Source organism: Trachinotus anak, unplaced genomic scaffold (genome assembly GCF_046630095.1).
Source record: "Trachinotus anak isolate AG129_WGS33_773 ecotype Australia unplaced genomic scaffold, CSIRO_AGI_Tana_v1 ptg000008l, whole genome shotgun sequence".
NCBI classification, from domain to species: domain Eukaryota; kingdom Metazoa; phylum Chordata; class Actinopteri; order Carangiformes; family Carangidae; genus Trachinotus; species Trachinotus anak.
This window is the reverse complement of record NW_027273859.1, coordinates 6,397,127-6,417,517: the sequence shown is the minus strand read 5'-3', so window position 1 is coordinate 6,417,517 and position 20,391 is coordinate 6,397,127. Positions and strand designations below refer to the sequence as shown.

The window sequence follows — 20,391 nt, the reverse complement described above, 5'->3', positions numbered from 1 at the left end:
AGAGACACAAAACTCTTCTGTTGGTAAGTGGAAATTCCCAACACAGCAGACTGTCATTATGATGAATCACTTACCTGTCAGTCACTCAGGGTTTAGATATATTGGACAGTTTAGCAGACGAAAAATTCTCTTAAGAGCCTGAAATGAGTGGCTCTGAAATGTCAGTTTAAGGTGGAGCAGTGCCCCTTAATATCGCAAGTTTTCTGACTACGATGATAATGTATTATCATCAACCATGAAAGTTGGTAGATTGAAGGCTGTTTTCACCACCACATCCACACACTCACACATAGGCACACAGTAGGAGGAGCAGGTGTTTTTAAGTACCCAATTGTGCCACTGAGAGCTGCATCCTCAGATGGGTTTAGACAAGAAATTAATTTGAGCTGCAATTACAGCCTCTAGAAAGGGGCAAATTGGTGGTGAGGGGGAAGGGAGGACCCCACCACCCACCTAGTTCTTAATCAGGTGAATGTTTCTAACTTAATATCAGGCACTGATGGTCACACTCAATTATCCTCATCCTTTACCTCCCAATCTGTTCCCCTGTTCCCTTAATAACCCCCTAACCAAACCCCTAAAGACACGCACCACATGCTGCTTCTGCTCTGAGTGGCCTCCTCACTAGCTACAGATCTCATTTGCCTTTGTTTTGATTCCTGAAATAAGAGAATGGTTAAAGCAATAGCAAGACATTTTGGAAAATACACCAATTTGCTTTCTTGCTAAAAGCTGGCTAAGATGAATGATACAACTCATGTATGTCTGAAAAGAAGACTGGCAAAAGAGGGGAACAACTCTCCTCTGAAGCTCATTCATGATCTCATTGTTTAAATGTACTATATGTAAGAATGTGAAGCAGTTTATATGTATGGATCCCTTTCTTATTGCCAAGTGTGAACAGATTGTAACGTAACAACACAAAGTACGCGTTAGCACTAAAGCAAAAAATAATTTTACCAAGTGAAGCCGATCTGGCCAAACGGGAATGTGATCGATGTTGGGGGAAAATGAAGGTTAACATCAGTGGATAATGATATTACGCTTTATAAATCCTACTTAATATAATTAAGTAGTATAATATATAATATATATATATATATATATATAATATATAACTTAATATAAAACCATATTATTCAAACTCCAGTGTTTCACAGCCAGACCTATCTCCACACTATGTTTTAGCTCTCTGCCAGCCCTGGAGAGTCAAATATACTTTAAAATCTAGTCAAAATTCAATAACAGTGTAACTTTAGTTACCTCATCTATTAACGTGATGCCAGGCACATTTAGTCTCTTGTAGTCAGATTGGCCAGCAGGACTATTGGGGCAAATCCCAGTGGGCAGCTGCATTGGTGGGCTGGTGGACTGTCAAAAAAATCCATAAAGTTCTTCCTGTTCCTGTTAGTCCCTTTACTGGCCGTCCCTGTGTGCCTGTCTTTCAGAGTGTACATGAGAGCATGCTGTGTGCATGTCCAGGGCATTTGCATGCTTCAGTTTTTGTATGGAATAAACAAACAAGACAAGACAGGCTCACTGTTTAAGCCATGTCAGCTAAGCTAACTCACTGATGGCAATAGCTTCATATTTAGCATATAGACAGAAGAGTGGTGTCAATCTAACTGATTGCAATCTAACTCGCTGCAAGAAAGCAAATTAGCATATTAGCTAAATTCTCAAGATCTGATTATTGAGACGTACAGTATTGTTTTCACCACAGAGTATCACCTCATTTGAATCTCTCCAAACTCACAAAACACCAATAGCTGCAGAGCATGAAAAGTTTAAAACACCAGGTCCTCAGTGGAATGACAGGCTCTTTATGCAGATGCAGGGTGGCCTTGTGGCTAAAGCTGTACTTGGCAACTTTCCACATTGGTGGCAGTGAGAGGAAACTGCTGGAAAACAACATCACCAGCCCTAAATCCTGTTGTATAATGTCAGTTGACTGCACACTCATACCAACTGTCCCAGTTTGTGATGCTTTTTACGAGAGAATGCCAAAGGAACAAGAAGGGCAAAAGATCAGATGTTGTCATCCCAGCTTGCTCTGGTCAGAGTTCTCACGTGCCTGTCAAGACAGAGATGTTTCCATGCACAAAAGACAAACGTTTCCTCTGGGTGGTGAGGGAATCACTAAGGTTTCAGTTTAGCCAGACAGGATAGTGAAGCCCTATTTTTGTGATTTAGTTGTAGTGTCATATAGTCCGATAATCAGACTTCTAGTGACTCACTCATTTAAAACTGTTCTTGAGAATAACATCAGTTAAACGCTTTCCAGTTTATTCCAGAGAGGGGTTTGATGGCAGAGGGTCTTGTCATTGAAAGATTTGTTTTACGAGAATCCTACAGACCTGATGAATAGGTGTCAAGGATTTATTCCAGGATTTTCCAGCAAACCTTTGAAGTGAGAGACCGCTGCATCTCATCTTCCGATCCACACTCAAAATTGTGGCTGTGTGCGCGTGGATATATTTATTACTGGGCTATTTTTAGAACAGTGGGTTTGTGCTGAAGTGCATTTATCCTTGAGGAAAAGCCTTAAAACAGCACAAACGAAGCTTATAGTGAGGTGCTGCATCAACTCACACGTGGAATATGAGTCTGTTTTTCCTTTTAATTAAAGATGTTTACGCCTTAAGAATAGTAAAATCTGACACACCTCCCTTTGTGGATTTAATTAAACATTTTTAATTTTTTCAAATATCATCTCTTAGATTAGTCATCACTCTCTCTACTCATAAACTTTCAGTAGTGATATCCACAAATAACACTCCTGGCCATAGAGTTTTTTTTCCAGATATGTCTCCATCACGTAAAGTTGGGACTAATGAGGGCGTGTGTAATTAAGGATGGGGTTAAACATGCAGACCTTGGCTGTGTTTTTATCCCCCCTGACCCACGCCACTAGTGAACATCTGCTGAACCAAAGCTTTAAAAAACCAGGGCTGTCATGGTGGCAGAGGGGAATTCTTCAGATGCCCCTCCCTGTGCATTCTGGCCTATTTTAAGTAGACCCAGAAGTTGTTTAATGATAAGCTGTGGGGCGTGGCTGACATGCCTGCCATATTATTCCCTTTATGACTCAGGAAGCAATGGCTACGTTGCCCCCAAGCCTTTAGGCGTGTGAATCACTGGAGTCCGTCATCAAGTATGTCCAATCAACATGGCTTATGGCACACTATTGCTGTCAGTTATCTCAAGTAGCAGAGCTTTGAAAATAGACAAGGATGCTATTTTTGCAAGGAGCCATTACCCAGCACTGTTTCCATTTTGAAACTGAATTACCAGCTGATGACTGCAAACTTGCCGGTAGTGAGAACAGTGTTTCAAAATGGCAGAGCTGAAAATGAAAAAGAGAAAAAGGCTAAGCAACGGGAGACTTTCTTCTCATATAGGGGGAAATAAGGAACTTTTTCTTTCAGTGACGTGGATGAGGAGTTTAACTTTGAAAACACAGGCTCCTCGAGGTGTACTGCTTTGTGAGGAAGAGTGAAGGAAGAGTCGTGTCAGGCGAGACTCCACTCCAGATAAATAAATGATCAGCTCGCAACAAACATCAAAGAGGGATTGTGCACTTCAAAGGGAATAAGAGCCTCACACTCACCAGGTCCTATAGTGAAGAATGAACTCTGTTTATGTGAACACACACACACACACACACACACACACACACACACACACACACACACACACACACAGACACACACACTGTTTCTGTAATTCGACCTGTTTGAGATTCTAATTGTTGTATCTGCATTGATCACCCTGAGTCTAACCACCCGTCCTCGTTGTCCTTTTTAGTGGTAAAATCAGCTGCAGAATACCCAGAATACATTGTTATTATGTGCCTCTTGATTCAGTGCCATTTCTTGGTTTTTGTAAAGTACATTCTCGGTTAACCTTCTGCTGCCTAAATAAGCACTGTGTTTTAAAGCCCTAATTTCTAATCACAGTATCTGAGACATTTTGAACACAGGGATTTATCTGACAGCAGTGTTATTTTGTGATGTTGTCTGGTCTAAGTTGATCCTGCAGTGAAATGTTGGCTCCTGCATTTGTGGAGTGATTTTTTCTTCAGCTGACTGCCCGACCCTCTCACCCTCTCTCTCTTTAACAGTCCAGTCCAAGGCCAAAACATTACGTCAAATCCACATAACAAAGGACACATCATTTGTGCTTGTAAAATGTTATGAAGATGAAATGGTTTGTAAAGTAGACATGGCCGGATTAACCTGCTTTGGGGCTCAGGGGCAATAATCGAACACAGGCCCCTGCTGACCCCCTGCCCTAACCTCTCTGTGCAGTATCCTGCCTTTTACACATAAACAAATTACCTTAACAAATAAACGAACGTCTTGTCATGTACTATATACAGACTGGCCAAGTGTCCTAGAATTATCGGTGCCAATGCAGGAAATAGTCTGCCCTACATGTAGAGAGGCAAAAAGTGAGCGTGGTGGTCAGAGTGGTGGATGAGCGTGTAGTGTCGCCAACTTTCATTGTGGAGACTTTTTGTTTGCTATTCTTTAATCACAACCCTATGTGGTTCCTAACTTTAACCAAGTGTTTTGGTTGCAATACTTGAACTATGGACCAGGCGAATAATGTTGCCACCGATTATTAAAATAATATTTAATTGAAGTTTTGGAGAATCCTCTAAAATCAACACTCATTTCCACTGATATGATTAATCAAGGGACCCATGCTCAACTGACACACAGTGAACTTGGAGATTTTGGGGTTTCCTGGGGTCTGGGGCCCTGTGATACCTGGCCACTGTGCTGGACTGATGATCAAGCCTAGAAAATAGAGAATAGTCTTGTACCTTGTGTAATCAAAATGTACTTCTGAAGAAAATCTTATGGAGAACAAATTGTGGATATGTATTTTAAAATGTACAGAAATGATACTGTGCCAATTTTCACTTTTGCTTTTTGTACCTGTTTCATTAGATTTGGGTTCACGGAGTCAAATACAACTCAGCAGGAGAACCACATGCTGTTCATTGCTTTTCGTTTCTCTTTTAACCTCTGGCTTTTTCTCTTTTGTCTTCCCTTTGTTTTTCCTTCCCTTCTCCCCCAGCTCTCTGTTCTTCTTGCTGTCTCGTCCCTCTGCTTCTGTTAGAGTGGGGGATGTCTGTTTTCTAACACCTCTCAGCCTGGTTATCTACTTGGTCTGTACTGCAGTAGATTGGTATTTCCAATCCCATTTGTTATTGTGTCATCAACCCTCTTGATATCATGCCGCCATCAGTTATGGGTGTGTGTGAGAGTGATGCGCAACTGTTATCAGGAAATCATGATTGTTTATGATAGACAGTATGTGTTTGTGATACCCGTTGTGCGTATACGGTGTACGTGGCTGTGGGAAGTTTGCATGTGTTGGATTGGTGCCCGCAACAGTGCTTGTGTGTCAGAATGCATTATGGCTCTGTGCATGACTATATCCAATGACAGCGCCATTCCTCCATGCTGGCTGTGATTGTTCATTTGTAAGGATGCAATCATTCCTTTCCACCTTTTGGATGTGAGACAAGGAGCTTTGTTTTTGTGACTGTGCACTATGCTGTTTCATTCCCTTTGTTGTACTTGGAATTGGTGGATCATGTTTTCATTTTGCAGTGCTGATGTTCCAGAGAAGCTGTATAGAGTTTTATCTGTGGTGCCATGATTGTCTTAATTACAAGACAAGCTCAAACTTCTGAAGGCAAAGTCATAATTAGCACCCAGCAGAGCATCCTTGTTATTGTCTTTGCTTTGCTGGGCTTGCAGTCATCCTTTGTGGGAAGAAATTTAGCTTGTCCCTTCAGGGAATTGGCTGAAGAAACAAGTCTAAATTAAACAGATTTGATCGTAACAGATAGACTCTCCATACTATGACACTACCTCCCCAGTCATCCAGTCAGCCATTCAGATTCTTATATTGTCATGTTTGTCGTTTGTTCATAATGATCACTGAAAGCTTGCGCTATATGCCAAGTCCTTTTGGCCACTAAATAAGTCTTGTATTTCACTTTGAATTGGAGGCATGCGTCAGCCTGTTGATGCCACTCACCCAGCTTGTTGGGTCTGGGTGTCTTTAATGACCTGGTGCCCCCTCCTCCCCCTTTTCTCCCCTCCCTTCCCGACTTGGAAGATCTGTACAACTCTGACCAACACTGGACATGGAGGACTATGATGTTCGCTCGGCTGCCAGCATCCTGGCCTCAGTGAAAGAGCAGGAGGCACGTTTTGAGCAGCTGACCCGAGCCCTCGAGGAGGAGCGTCGCAACGTCACCCTGCAGCTAGAGCGTGCCAACCTGCCTCCCAACCCCACTACCAGTCAACCGCTAGCATGGCAGCAGGTGGTGATGCAGGTAAATGATGCCAGCATGCTGGCCAACCACCTCTTGTTTTTTGTTTTTTTCAACCACCAACTTGACATACCATGTGTCTGCCTCCCTGCCTCCCTCTCTAAAGTGACACTGGCCTCTCTTGCTTCCTCCTTCCATTTGAGCGAACCCATCCCATCGTCATGTTTGCTCATGGTCATTGCCTTTCATCATTGGTGGAACTCAATAATCTCTCTGTTCAATTTCTCTGTGATTTGGGACACTTGTTCCCATTGTCTGAATCCACTGTCCTGGATGTCGTGCAATAATCTGCTCTGCGGTTACTCATCTTTAAAAGTGAGCTGATGAGATTCAACCTCTCATTCTGTCTTCCTTCACCTCCCTCCTACTTCGCCACTGCTTGCCATCCAATTCCATCTCCTTTCGCCCACTGGTCTTTGATATTGTCTGGTGGTGCTGCTGATTGGATGTGGCCTTTTGCCCAGTGCTGGCCAACGTCTGGGGGATATTAGAGTCCTGGCCAGGGCTCCTGTCAATGCTGGCTGTCGCTGCAGGAGCAGGAAATGTAAGATGTAGAAATGAGACAGCTGTAATCCCCTAAAAATGTCAGCAGTCACAACAGCCCATTGATTTACACACTTCAAACTGTTGGACGTTGAGGGAAAATGTTACAGTTAATGCTTCCTCTGTTAGTAACTCCCAAGGTCAGGCGACACAACATCTTATTATTGGGATTATTTTCAGCCTTTGAAGGGCTGACTAATGCATGTGTTTCTGTTGTGCTGATATTCTCATTGCACTTTCTCCTGTTTTTACTGATGGCATGATCACTTCTTTAAAGAGATGCTCTCACACTGTACACATGTTTCACTAACTAGAATCTGAAGGCACAATTTGGTGATGCGGCACCTGTAGCACTTACAGGCATCACATTTAATCACTGTAAAGGAGGCAATCTCATGTATTATTGATATAGCAAGACCTGAAGAGATGGAACTGCTTTGCCTACGTTTGTCGGTGGTTGTGTTTGCCTGCAGTCACATTTTGTTAACAGCCGGTGTCAGTGTTCATTTTTAAAGGGCTTGCTGTCAATGTGGCCTCATGAAGAGAAAATGAAGAGGATGCAGGAAAAGTATGGTGGGGTAAAGGAAACCTTACATCCCCTCACCCACAACAAGGTCTGGTAATCAACTGCCTAAACACGTTTATGTGTAAGAGAGAGAGAAATACTCTCTGGTCTTCATAAACTGGTCAATTACTGGACAATTCTTAAAATGACAGGCAATGAATTATCACTATCCCTCACAGATCAGACTCACAGATAAGTGTGTGTTGTACCATTCACTGCCTTCATATAATGAGGTGGTAAGAGTGATGAGGGATGCATCAGGTTGTTCTTTTTCTCTCTATTGCCTCTTTGCTCAGTTTCCCCACACACATTCACACACAATCCCCATGATGGATTAAAACAGAGCATGGGCAGTTCAGATTCACAACCCCAGGGCCAGACTCAGTGAGGCCCACCACTGCTTAAAATTGGGGTCACAAAAGAGAAGGCGGACCAAGAAATCAGTCACAAGTAGACACCTAATGAGAGTGATAAGCTACTGATCGGGAACGCGCTCTGCTACACAGTGCTCACCTTGGAACAGCTTGGGTGTAATCATCAGCGGGCAGCTAACACTTTTATCTGCCTTCATCATTTGAGATTGGCGCAGGTTACTTCACAGACACCAGCACAGCCCTGTATGATCACTCACTTCAAACAGTGCGCTGAGATGCTCAACGCTGCCCAGCCCCAGCTTGTTGGTTTCAACTCAGCAGGCTCTTCTATCCAGTGCAATCTGGATGTGGAGTGAGGCACGGTCCTGGACAGCAGCCAAATGACTCAAATAAATCATACAGTGATGGTTTGACAGTGTTATGTGGAAATATAGCAGTCATTTCCTCCTCTGATTTAAAGTCAAGAAGATTTGGGGCCTTGCTAAATGTTGAGTTTGGTGACAAATCTTTTGGCTAATGTTCATGTGAACATAAAAATTTTGCATAATAGGGAGAAGTTTTTAGCCACTCTAGCTCTATGGGACTGTGGTTGGTCACTCAGTCCAGTCAAATAACTATAAGAAGGACTGCCAAGAAATTTGATGCACATATCCATGGTCTCCAGAGGATGAAATTTACTGACATTGATGATCATTTGACCTTTCCTTTAGCGCCACCACAAGGTTGACATTTTGTGTTTTAGTGAAATACCTTTGCAACCATTGGATGGATTGCCGTGTTCATATATTCATGGTTCCCAGGTTATGAATTCCCAGACTCTGAGCTGCTGCATGAGGTTGACATTATAGCCCAAGAAATACAGGGTTTTCTAAACTGGTATTGATATTGATATTTGAGTATTTAAAATATAATAATGATATATCAGCTAATATTCATTTTCTTTAACCTACTCCATCCATAACCTAAAAATATTTTTGATAAGGTTCCTTTAAACAGTTGTGAAAAAGAAATGTCTTGAGCATTAAACATAACCTGCCAAATGTCAGCAAGGTAACATTGTCATTTTAAACATTTTAGCATCCTGATATAAGCATTTAGCTCAAAGCACCACTGTTCTTAGGTTCAGCCTCACAGAACCAACAGTGCGGGTGTAGACTCTTGGCCTTTTGAACCAAAAAGAAACTTTTCAAGCATTTTGTGCTGATTGTGTTGACAAAATGATAAATAATACATCACTCTCTGATGTTAAGAAAAGTCAACCTGCTTAGCTGGAGAGCACATAACTGAAAAGGATTAAAGAATATTGCGATTCACTATGTTTCAAATATGATTTTATGATTTTTGTCTGCATGATGTTAACACAGGGTTTAAAAACGGGCCTACTTTCTAAGACCTTATTAATTGAGTTCTGATCCTTGTTCACTTCAATATAACTTTATGAATTGCAGAATTAGAGTGTTTATACTGCTACTGTCCTGTGAGGAAAATCAGAGCTAAGCTTTTGGACCCTCCATTAACTTTCTAGATGAAAAAATCCGTGGAGGTTCAGTGACATGGACCGAGATGCCTTACAATCATGCTAAGATCATAGTCTTTCTTCATTTGATATGGCGTTTCCCTGTGGTAATTGATTTTTGCCTGAAGGAGTGTTATCGCCAAGGCTCTGAAAGGTCAAGTGGTTCATGGTGACAGTTCAGTGTGTGGAGAAAGGCAGACACCATTCAGACAACCACATCTGTCTAGAGCTAAGGGAGAAGGTGACCTCATTTCATATACACCAGGCACCTAATCTATTTACCCGTGGCGGTTGCTCAGCACATGCATAGATTCCATCTCGTCATGCATACAACCACCCAGCTTCATTGAAAAGGGGACTTATAATTTCTCGCACAGTGGATTTCATAAAAAGTTGGTATTTGGTATTCAGATGTTATATTCAACAGGCTTCTAGCGGAGGCATACCATCCCTTGTGAAAATGTTTTGGGAAGTTTTCAAAGGCTTGTGAGCTTTAGAGAGAGGGAACAGTGCAGCCTTTGATCTGTGCCTCTGTCTGTGGTGAAGATGTACAGGCCCCGGCCCTGCAATGGCACCACAGTACTCAACCAACAATCGCTTCAACCGCCCTCCACCCACTTTCATCCTCACAGCCCCCCAGCCCTGTCTAGGCACAATGAATACAAAGGGCTGAGGATGCAATAGCGACAGAAGATCTATCCTTCCACTGGCAGAGCCCAGGAGCTCCTGTGCCCTCGTAAATCACCTGCCTAACAATGAGCCTTAGTTTACCCCCTCCCCTCCTCTGTCTTCCTCTGTCTTCTTCCCTCACTGTGCCATCAAGAATCTTCTCGCTTCCCATAAACACTCTCATTACATTGGTGTGAAAGTGCCTCTTTTGTTTATTTTTGTATACCCCACTGTGCCTGTGGTCCTCCTACACTTATTTCATCTCATCTTATAGTTTTGTGTAGCAGCCGGCAGAAAAGTCACATTTAAATTCTAATGATGTTGCTTTTCCATATGAAACATTTATAGTAATCATGTCTCACCACCGTCTAAAGGCTAGTTGGTCAACTGCATATGACAAGATCTTGAACTGCAAATGTTTCCACTCACATTTTTAAATAATCTTTAGAGACAGATGCGAATGAGACAAATACAGCAGCGGCACTATAGTTAAGGTGGAGCAGCAGATTGTCCAGTAATCACAGTGTTGAAGGCAAAATTCCTCCTTTACAGCATGCTGACGTCTAAATCAATGCTTCCCATAGTTTCCCATAGTCTTCAAGATGCTGATCTCTCAGCGACTATTAGATTACATTTTAATCACTATGAAGGGGTGCCAGTGGTCTAAAAGATCCAAAAGGTAATGTGATTCATTCACAAATGTAATAAATGTACCATACAGTTGAGTGGTGAACACCTCTTCCCACAAAATTGCTCAGCCACAAGTGAAAATGCAGAGTGTGTGTGCTATTTATGTTCTAGATAATCATTTATTCATCCGTTCTTCAACATTAGGAGTCAAGTTTGAGTCGATGGCCCATGAATCACTCTGCTAAGTGCTCAAGGAAGGGGGCAAGTCCTTTTTGTGCCTCAGCTCGGGATGAGGGCTGACATGGAAGGACAGGAATTTTTACTCACGGCTGGGGTTGTGCATATTCCTCTCGTTCAGATGAACAGGGAGAGAGAGAGGTATGAAGGGAAAAGCAGTGGAAAAACCTTTTGTGCTGTGGTGCTATTTATATTCCCCCGAGGCAGCTCAGACCTTCATCCTTCAAATCAGCCCCAACACTGGTAATGCCTGTCCTGGTGCACCTCCCTGCCATTTGATCACAATCCATTAAACCATTACGTTCACTAAAAGCACTGAGAGGGGTATCTGAAGACTGCTCCCATTTCCTTTACCACACATGCTCTCTGTGTACTTGCATAGGTGAACAGACAGACTAAATATCTTTGAAGGGCATTGCCTCAGCCTGAAAGTTTCTAGAGAGCATGGAAGTCTACGGACGTACTTGAAGATGACCGTGGTCGTCTGAACAGACTGTTGGGCTTGGCCGTTAAACTCAGAGACTAAACTGTATCGACCATGTGTTTGAAATAAAGCCCCTCTCCTTCACGGGACACCAGTGCCACAGGAGGAATGTGACCTCACCCTTCCCAGTGTCCAACAGGATAACCAAACAAGGCTGGACGCTGACCCTTCATCTGAAAAAAACTAAATTGAAAACAGTTTTAGAACTTTGTAGTAGGCCTAGAGGTGTTCTTCAAAGCTTTTATTTAATTATCCCCACGAGTTTAACATACTGGTGCGACATTTTTACGACATGACTTACAAGCATGTAAATAGTCATTAAATGAGGACCAGAAGCCGCACTGAGCCTTGTTTTGGGAGGTTTGCAGGAGTAATTTTTTCGTTATTGGATAGCGCATTCCTTAAGACTACAAATGCCTCAGTGGCAAAAGGGACTTATATTTCTTCTCAATGTCACCCCAGTGTGTTTTTTAATAAAGGTTACTACAATGCAAATTTTCAGGTGTATTGCAAAGTAATTTAAATCAAAGAGTTTCAGCTCAGCACTCTGTCTAAACCACAGAACTGTGTCTTTCACTTAATTGCTGCGCGGCAAATACACGCAGTCATGTAAACTGGTCTTGGGATCTAATGTTAATTAAAAACTATAAAAGGACTTTTGTTAAAAGTGTTTGGACGCCAGAGTTTCATTAACTATTCCTGGAAAATGGCTCAAATTCTGCATTTAAAACACAGCTAAAGCAGACAACTGAAATTAGGACGTCTGGAATAATCTCCTCAAGACACACAAACTAAACAGCAGATGAATGAAGGGAGTCCTTACCTCTCAGGTGGGTACTTTACCTGGAATTAGCCCAAAATCTCAATTATGTTTAATGCAAACAGAAGCAAGCCTCATCACTTTTCCACCTGTGTGCATCAGTGTGATTATCAGCATGTGAATCCTTGGCATCAGCAGTCTACAGTTGGTATACCATCAGATTATACCACACATACATTTATTGACTTTGCACTCTGACTGACTAGATGAGTTCTGGCAATGCCTCAGGGTGAGACACACTACATAGCTGGACAGACTGTGGATGGACTGGACATGACAGCGTCTGGAATTTGCAAACCTTTGCTGTTTTGTGTCATAGAGTTGCACACACACATTTGGTCTAAAAATCATGTAATTTGTCTTGGAGTGAGGCTGTGGGGCCCTCTCTGTATGTTGCCCTACTTGAAAAGGGTGAAGTGGAAAGAGGCTGGGCCTGGTATGTGAACTGTCTCACACAGAGTGTCTAAGAGTGATTCTTGTTGTGTAATGGATGATGGTGATAGTGCAGGAATGTGTGAAAAGATGGGCACTACTCTTGACAGTCCTCTTTCTCCATTCAAGATGATCACTCTTTGCTGAATAAGGGCAAATATACTGAGCTCAGAATCCATGGACAGAAAAAAAGAAAAAATTACAAATGCAGCTGACTTGAGAAGTCAGCTGAAACCCACCAAGAAGCTGTGGAACATAAGCCATTTCTTATATGTCTCACCATATGAAAACACATAGTGAGGCAAATAAGAAATTAAATTTTACCTCAGACTGGCAATTTATATTTATTTTGGCAGTTACCTGGAGCACCTGTTAAAAAGTAATGATAATCTAAATAATCTTGTGACGTTTGGCAGAAAGGAAGGTATTAAGAAATGAAACAACAAATTGAATACTGCAATTTTTAGACATACCCTTGAACAACCAATCGAGAGACTCCATTACGAGTCCAAAGGATATGTTCATCCAAGCTGAAGGTGATGGGGAAATGTTTTTGTGTGTAAAAGTTGATTTGCTGCATGTCAGCCTCAAACTGGTTCAAATTGTGTTGTATGTGCCTCAGTCAGTGTCCCAATTACAAACAACAAGATGGGAAACTAGGAAAATCCTAATCCTGTTACAGTTGTATTTCAAATCTCGCTGTGCAGTTACAATATTGCAACATAAAAAACAGAAAATAGATGGTCCTTTGATCTGAAGTGATGTCATTTAAACAGAGCTTTATTTCCCTAAATGAAGGGAAAATTGCCTTTTTGCAACACAAAACCCCCCAATAGATTGGACTCTAATCCCCTGCATCGCTGAGTAGCCATTTTCAAGGGGAAAATAAAACATGATAGTAAAAGTCATTAGATAAGGGCTTTTTTGCAAGCTGTGCCACTGTTAGAGTAAACAGCTGTCAGCCTGTAGCAGAGCAAATCATTGTGGCCCTGTACACTCTCACACATACATAATTTTGTATGATCAGGCTTCTACACTGTCCAGTGACAGCTGTACAGAACTCAGAGCAGCAAAGTCAGTATTATCGCGCAGAGCTGCTTTATAGTGAGATATTTGGTTGGACTTTGTTAAAGTTCAAAGGTGAGGTAGTGTTTCCCAAGAAATGCATTCTTGGCAAAGTGGAAAAGCTTTTGAAGTACTTTCCAGAATTAGATGTCATCAAAGTTTCCTTTGAAACTGGAGATTATGGAAACATTACTTTTTGTAATGTAACGCCATATATATTTTCAAGTTGCTTCTCTTTCAGTCTACTTTCTGTATCTGCTTTTGCTCCTCTTTTTTTCTCTGCATCTGGTATCCTGAACTGAAGCAAAAAACATGATTTTAACAGATGCAGCTTCATTGGAGGTGTCTGGCTGTCAAAGCGCGCCTTGTTGCTGCACATTAACCTTTCTACCATCTGTTTCACACCATCCGTCCTGACAGACTAAGGCTGACTTCAAGAGCTTTGATTACAACTCCTGGATTATTCATACACCTTGTACATTTATTTTACAAGGCCCAGGAGTGGGTTGGCTAGACTCTAGAGAATAGAGCCTTTGTCAGACAGCAGGCATTCCTGGAAATAGTTTGTATCACCAACTTGTGAAGTTGAAAATGTTCCAGGAATTAATTTGAAATGAAATGTTGAATATACTGTACTTTTTTTTTAAAGATATTTAATTTAGCCCAACCAGTGTTATCACTTTTTTACCCTAGTTATTTTCTAATTTTCTAGCAGCAGTTATGCCTCTCATTGTACGTAAAGAGCAATAGCATATTTCAGTCATGATGCAAAATGGTTCTAGGACTGGAAATGTCCCCATTTATCTCAGCTTTGGTCCAGACTGAAATGTATCAAGACCTATGGACTGCCATGAAATTGGGTTCAGACATTCTTGGGTCATTTGTGTCCCATTGATTTGAGGTTTGACCATGAGGCTGACATTTTTGAGTTTTTCTTCTGCGTCATGTAGCCATTAAAGGGATCGCCATGAAATTTGGTACATACATATATCATAGGTTCCCAGAGCATGAATCCTGCAGACTTTGGTGATCCCCTGATTTTAAATCTAACACCACCATGAGGTTGACTTGCTATGAGTGACAAGTATTTGATGGATTTGATCACTTCAGGATAATTTCGATCACTTTGCTGATGCCCTGACTTGTCATCTAACTCATCATCAAGTCAAAAGTTTTCATTTGTAATCAGCCAGTACTTCGGTTTATGACCGTTTGAAGGTTAGCATGCTAAACCAAGAAGGTAAACACTGGAAAGCATGTTGTCATGCTGATGCTCAAATCACCACTGTGCCTCAGTGTGGTATCGCAGAGCCTCTAGCGTAGACTTATAGGTTTGCTTAAGTCTAGATAGCATAGAAATTTTGCAAATCTTCCATTAAACAATAAACACAACATTAAACTATAAATTGGACACATGCAAAAACACAATCACAGAGATGTATAGAGAAATCAAAGAGTAATGCTTCTTTTCTCATCTTCTCCTATGAGTATTCCAGAGCACTTAATGGATTTTTAAACAAGGTTATGAAACTCAGTCAACGCTTAAATGGCATAAATGGAAAGTGATATTGCAAATCACACAAGAGAAAGAAATGCACCACAGCTGAAGTTACGAGATTTTTTTTAAACCACTTTTTGAGGGTAATGTTGGTTGGATGAATTCTTAATCGCATTGTTGAAAGTAAATAGATCTAAATGTAATGGTGCATGGCGGGCCAGGTCTTTCATTAAGAACAAATGGAGCAGTAACATTCAGGGAGATGAAATAGCACTGCCAAGCTTGTGGAATGCAAAACCTCAGCCATTTCCCCTCCGTTTGGGATTTCTCCTTTCTCTGTTTTCTGTTTTTAGTTCAGTCATCCTTTTTCTCTCTCCTGCCTGCTCAGGATTCTCTCAAAGTTGTCCTTAGTTAAGCCTCCATCTACTTTATTAGATTAACATTCCTATTCAGTCCTGGTCTCAGTCATAGATATTTGAATGCGAATTCTTTCACGTACGTCCCACCCCTCCCTTATATCAAGTGCAGTGAGAGGAATGGGACAAAGAGCTGGAGAAAAGGAGCTGTGTGTGCATGTGTGTGTATTGGGTGTAAAAATTTGCAGAGTATGGGGTGCCTTCGCTTCAGTAGGGGCAACTTTTGTTTTGCGTGTGAGCCCCTGTCCCCCCCCCTTCCTCTTCTTTTTCCTCGTCTCTCTCGGTCTATGCCAACAAGGAGGAGGGGTTGACGGGTTGACAGACAGACGCAGCTGGAGTGCATAGAGGGAGCTGGTCCCACCCCACTAAGATACCAGAGATAGAGCGAGAGACATAGGCCCAATGAGAGAGAGAGAGAGAGAGAGAGAGAGAGAGAGAGAGAGAGAGGAGGAGAGGGAGCTGCTACAGTTCCTGCTGCCTGTCTGGGAACCCTCCTTTCTGTTAACACACCTCCTTTTCCCCCCCTCTCTCTCAGCCCCGGAGGTTTTTGTTCTCTCTCTGGCTAACTTTTTTGTTGAGTGTGTGTGTGTGTGTGTGTGTGTGTGTGCAGTTCAGTTCAGCTCCATTCCTTTTCTTGGATCCCTACTTTCGTTGTGTGTGTGTGTGTGTGTGTGTGTGTGGGAGGGGGGGTGGGGTGGGGGTGGGGGGTGGGGGGGTGGGGGGGGGCGGGTTTAGGAGCACCAGCCTCCTCTGCCCCCATCTCTCTCCATTCCATACATCCATACAGCATCTCTGCAAAGGAGAAAGCAGGGTCCCACTTTCAGCTGTGTTGAACTAGCCTGTGATAGCCACAATTACACTTGGATGTAAATTGATTTTAGTTTCAAAATAAAAGCATGAACCTACTATTTCCACAAAAAAGGATGCAGCTCATGTCAGTCACTCTGCTTTCATGCCCTATGAAAAAATACAAGCTTTCTGCTGGAAATTTTCATCCCTACTGTGTTTGCTCATTAATCCATCTCCTTAAGTAGCATATGCAAGATTCTTATGTTTTCTGAAGGACATACCTGTTTGTCAAGTACAGCAAAACACATATGACTGTTTAAATAGTAGGCTAATATACACCTGCTAGTTTATTATAGATTATTGTAGTTTATTATATATCACCTGTGACCTCCAATATGGCCAACAGAAGGTGTGCATCATGTCACTGTTTTTTGGAGAGCAACCCGGACTAACACTCTCAGTGTTATAAAAGTTATTTTAAAACAAATAATAATATTTGCTGTCATGATAAAACACATGCCTCTCAAGAGACATACTGTGAATTGCACTAACCATTTTGGTTTTTTTTTATGTATTATAGCAATGGCTAAGAAATCCTGTCTCTACCTGTATGACTTTTAGTATTTAACAGACATGTTAAATATTCTAAGCTGTAATAGACCCTTTATTGTATACATGTATATTTTTACTGACCTTGACTATTAACCGCTACAAAGGCTACTGCATGATTTGGAATTATCTTGATATGTAGGCTGTCTTGCTTTGCTAGATTAGCACAAAACAATTGTTTTGGATTTGAGACCTGGAAAACAACAATGATCTCGATATCTCATTGGGCCATTTTCTCTTTTAACAACATATTCTCAACCTACAAGCTTAATAGTAGATACATTTTTTCTGGTTGTTTCAAATGTAACCATTGTTTTGTAGACATCATTAAAGCTACTCTAAGTATAGCGAGCGTGTGTATTCCTTGCGCTTTGATTTTGAAAGGCACACGGCCACACTTCCTGTGTTGTGCCCGCTAACCCTGCGCAGCTCGACGAGCTGAGTAAGGGGATGGCTGCTTGCGTCTGAGCCGCTGCCTCTGCGCTCACAGAGGGAAAACTCAGCGTGAATAGACGAGGAAAGCGCGAGGAGTCGAGAGGAGGAGAGGAGGGAAAGGAGAACTTTTGAGAGAGGTGGAAATAGTTGTCACACATTTCCTCGGGAGGTTTTTATTTTTTCGGGAACGAAGGGGGGATTTTGGACCATGCCTGCTGAAGTGAAACAGGTTTGTGTTGCTGTTGCTGCCGGTCTCCTCTCTCTCCTCTCACCGTATCTTCAGCCTGTCTGACTCTTCTCGTCTTTCTCCTCCTCCTGATTGATTCCTGATTGTTTGGATTCTGTTGCATGCTTCTCATTTCTTATCCTGCAACATCACTTTTTGTCCTTTTTTACCCAGAAGGTTTTAATATATGAGAGCACGATTCTCACATTAATCGATGTCCTTCAGGAGGATAGTGTGCGTGTGCGTGTGCGTGTAATATGGATGTGGCGTCTGTGTGCATGTGTGTATGTGCTGTGCATGCCTGTGTACGGGCTACTGCATGACATCAGATACAGTAAGGACTATGTACTTACACCACTTAGTGATCATTTCATGCTGTAAATAGTCCTGACCATGAGTTAGCGGTGGTCCTGTGTGTGTATGTGTGTGTATATGTGTGTGTGTGTGTGTGTGTGTGTGTGTGTTGGGGGGCTCCCTTGCAGTAAAGCAGAGCTATGACTGATGAGTTCCTTGACACATTGATGGGCTCGGATGTGTCTGTGCCACCTATAGAATGACTGATGTGATCATGGGACAAGCAGTGAAGTATTGAAAGTTTGTCACTGATCATCGCCTGTGAGGCTCTGAATGAGCCAGGGACAGGATTTACAGCCTGAGCTGTAGTGCCAGTTGTGTGAGAGACATGGCATTAAACCCTTTTGTCTTTCACTTGCACAGATACCGCAGGAATGTGCTTTTGTTAGCTCTTGTGAGTGTGTTACTGTGTCTGTGTGGGTGTGCACGTACCAGGGCATGATGTGCATACATTATTGGATGTGTTCCCTGTGTTTGAAGCGCATCCACAGGCAGCCTACACCATCACAACGCTCTTTTCCCCGCCGAGCTTGGCATCACTCAGATGCACAAGAAAGGAAGACAGATATCGCAAAAGAACGTAGGAAAGTGGAGGAAAAAAATCTGATTGAATAAGGTCAACGTCTCATCAGTGCCACTCTCCTCCGCTGGGCTGAGAGGGGTGGAGTTACCAAACCCCTGTCTGGCAGACAAAAACATTCTGTCAGCTCTCCACCTTACTCTGATAATAATATGTTAACAGTTGCCACCACTGGATGGGTGCCACCCGATAACTTGAAAAGCCTCCGCCAAAAAGAGAAGGCGTTCTTCTCCCTCACACACTCTTTGTTCTTTCCATCCCTTGGTTTTGATAAGTTTGAAGGCTGTGCTCCAAGTGGGGATTGATGGATCAAAAGCAGGGCAAAAGTTTCCTGTTGGAATCTGTTGGCCTGGGTTATGTGAATGGGATGAAATGCATGTCCACAACCTGAGAGCTGGTCCTCTCTAAATGTATCCCAAAATGGGTCAAAGACCATGACCCCCGTAAGACTGAGATAGCTGGCATACTTGAGGGCAGGCCGGCATCGTGCCGTGACCTTTTCAACTCAGCATTAGACATTCCACAGCTAGGAAGCACCTGCTTTGGTAATGCTGAAGGGGAAGAGGGGTCAACATGTGTCCAACTCACACCTAAACCATAACTGGATCCATTTCAGTGTCCAGTTTGTTGTTTTGGTTGTCATTCTCCTTGCTTTTGCTGAGTTACGGCTGTTGGGCCAGAGCACTATAGAAGAGGAGTTGAGTTGGCATTTGAACCTTTTCCAGCGGCTGATGCTCTGTACTGTATTCTGTGTGTCCCTGAGGGGATCCAGTAGCTTAAAATCAGTTTTTATACTCAGAAGAATGTAGATAGAAAGGGACGATGAGAGAGATGCTGCTCTGCCTTGACCCCCCATGTTAATGCTGCAGCAGAGCTTACAGTAAATGAGTTTTAGCCCACTGCAGATTATTGCATAGCCCTCAATTAGTGGGGGCCTGCACCACACCACGTCTGAGTTAAATATAAACTGGTCTTTATTTTAGAACTTTACACCAGCAGGGTAGCGCCCAAATCCTCCAAAGGCCATAGCATCTTCTGCGCATGAAAAATAGAAGAACAGATTTGTCGTGAAGGAGAAAGGAAAACATTATGAATAATCCAGTAGTCATCATCTTGCCAAGGTCTATCAAAACACGACTTTACTTTTCCTCTGCAAGCTAGAAGGACCCGTCTGAATAACAAAATAATTCATCAGTGATTCAGCCAAAGACTGAAGAAGGTCTTGTCTTCAGACTGCGGGTTACTGCCAGATCCCTGACAGCTAGCGGGGCTTTCAGCTGCAGCAACTGAGCGTTCCCCCCTCTCCGATGCTGTTTGATTTCTTACTGAAATTAAAAAGCTGTCAAGCTTCTCTCCATATTTTTTTCTGCAGGGGTGTTTTTGCATGACAACTTGACTGTCCTTGTGTATTCTTCTCCATTCCTTTCCTCAGGCTCCCCTTGTGAGACTACAGAAGATGTTCAGATCAATATTTGAAGACATTTAGAGCGTGAGGAGTGGCATTGTTCAGGGGAGTGGAGGTCATACAAGAATAATGCCAATGACCGGAAACATATGAACGGTCAATAGCTGTGGAGAGTGCATCAGTGCAAGGGGCATTTACTGTGGGGGTTGGGTGCGGGATAGGAGTAGGGGGGGTCATGAGTGCTGTTGTGTTTTGATGGCGAGACGGTCCTGAAAGAACCATGATCATATGGTGGTCAGCGCCTGGTGACTGGTGGTACCAGATGGCGTGTTATTGCAGCACTCTACATGTATGTGCTCCTCAGTCGAGCACGAAAGAGCCCTGTC

The 20,391-nt window shown here is 42.6% G+C and overlaps 1 protein-coding gene across 11 annotated transcripts in view; it reads left to right on the top strand.

The window, feature by feature from the left end:
• The window catches only part of arvcfb (ARVCF delta catenin family member b), a 227,768-nt gene that overhangs the window by 91,488 nt on the left and 115,889 nt on the right, over positions 1–20,391 (top strand). For 4 of the 11 annotated variants that reach the window (XM_071482095.1, XM_071482096.1, XM_071482099.1 and 1 more), the window contains exon 4: positions 6,142–6,361. The exons of 1 other annotated variant lie outside the window; for it this stretch is intronic. In XM_071482095.1, the coding sequence (XP_071338196.1) occupies positions 6,170–6,361 (192 nt within the window). In that variant the 5' untranslated portion in view covers positions 6,142–6,169. Of the gene's footprint in view, positions 1–6,141; positions 6,362–17,431; positions 17,670–20,391 lie in introns of those variants that run through there. 6 more of the 11 variants (XM_071482107.1, XM_071482105.1, XM_071482104.1 and 3 more) reach the window with 2 other exon arrangements.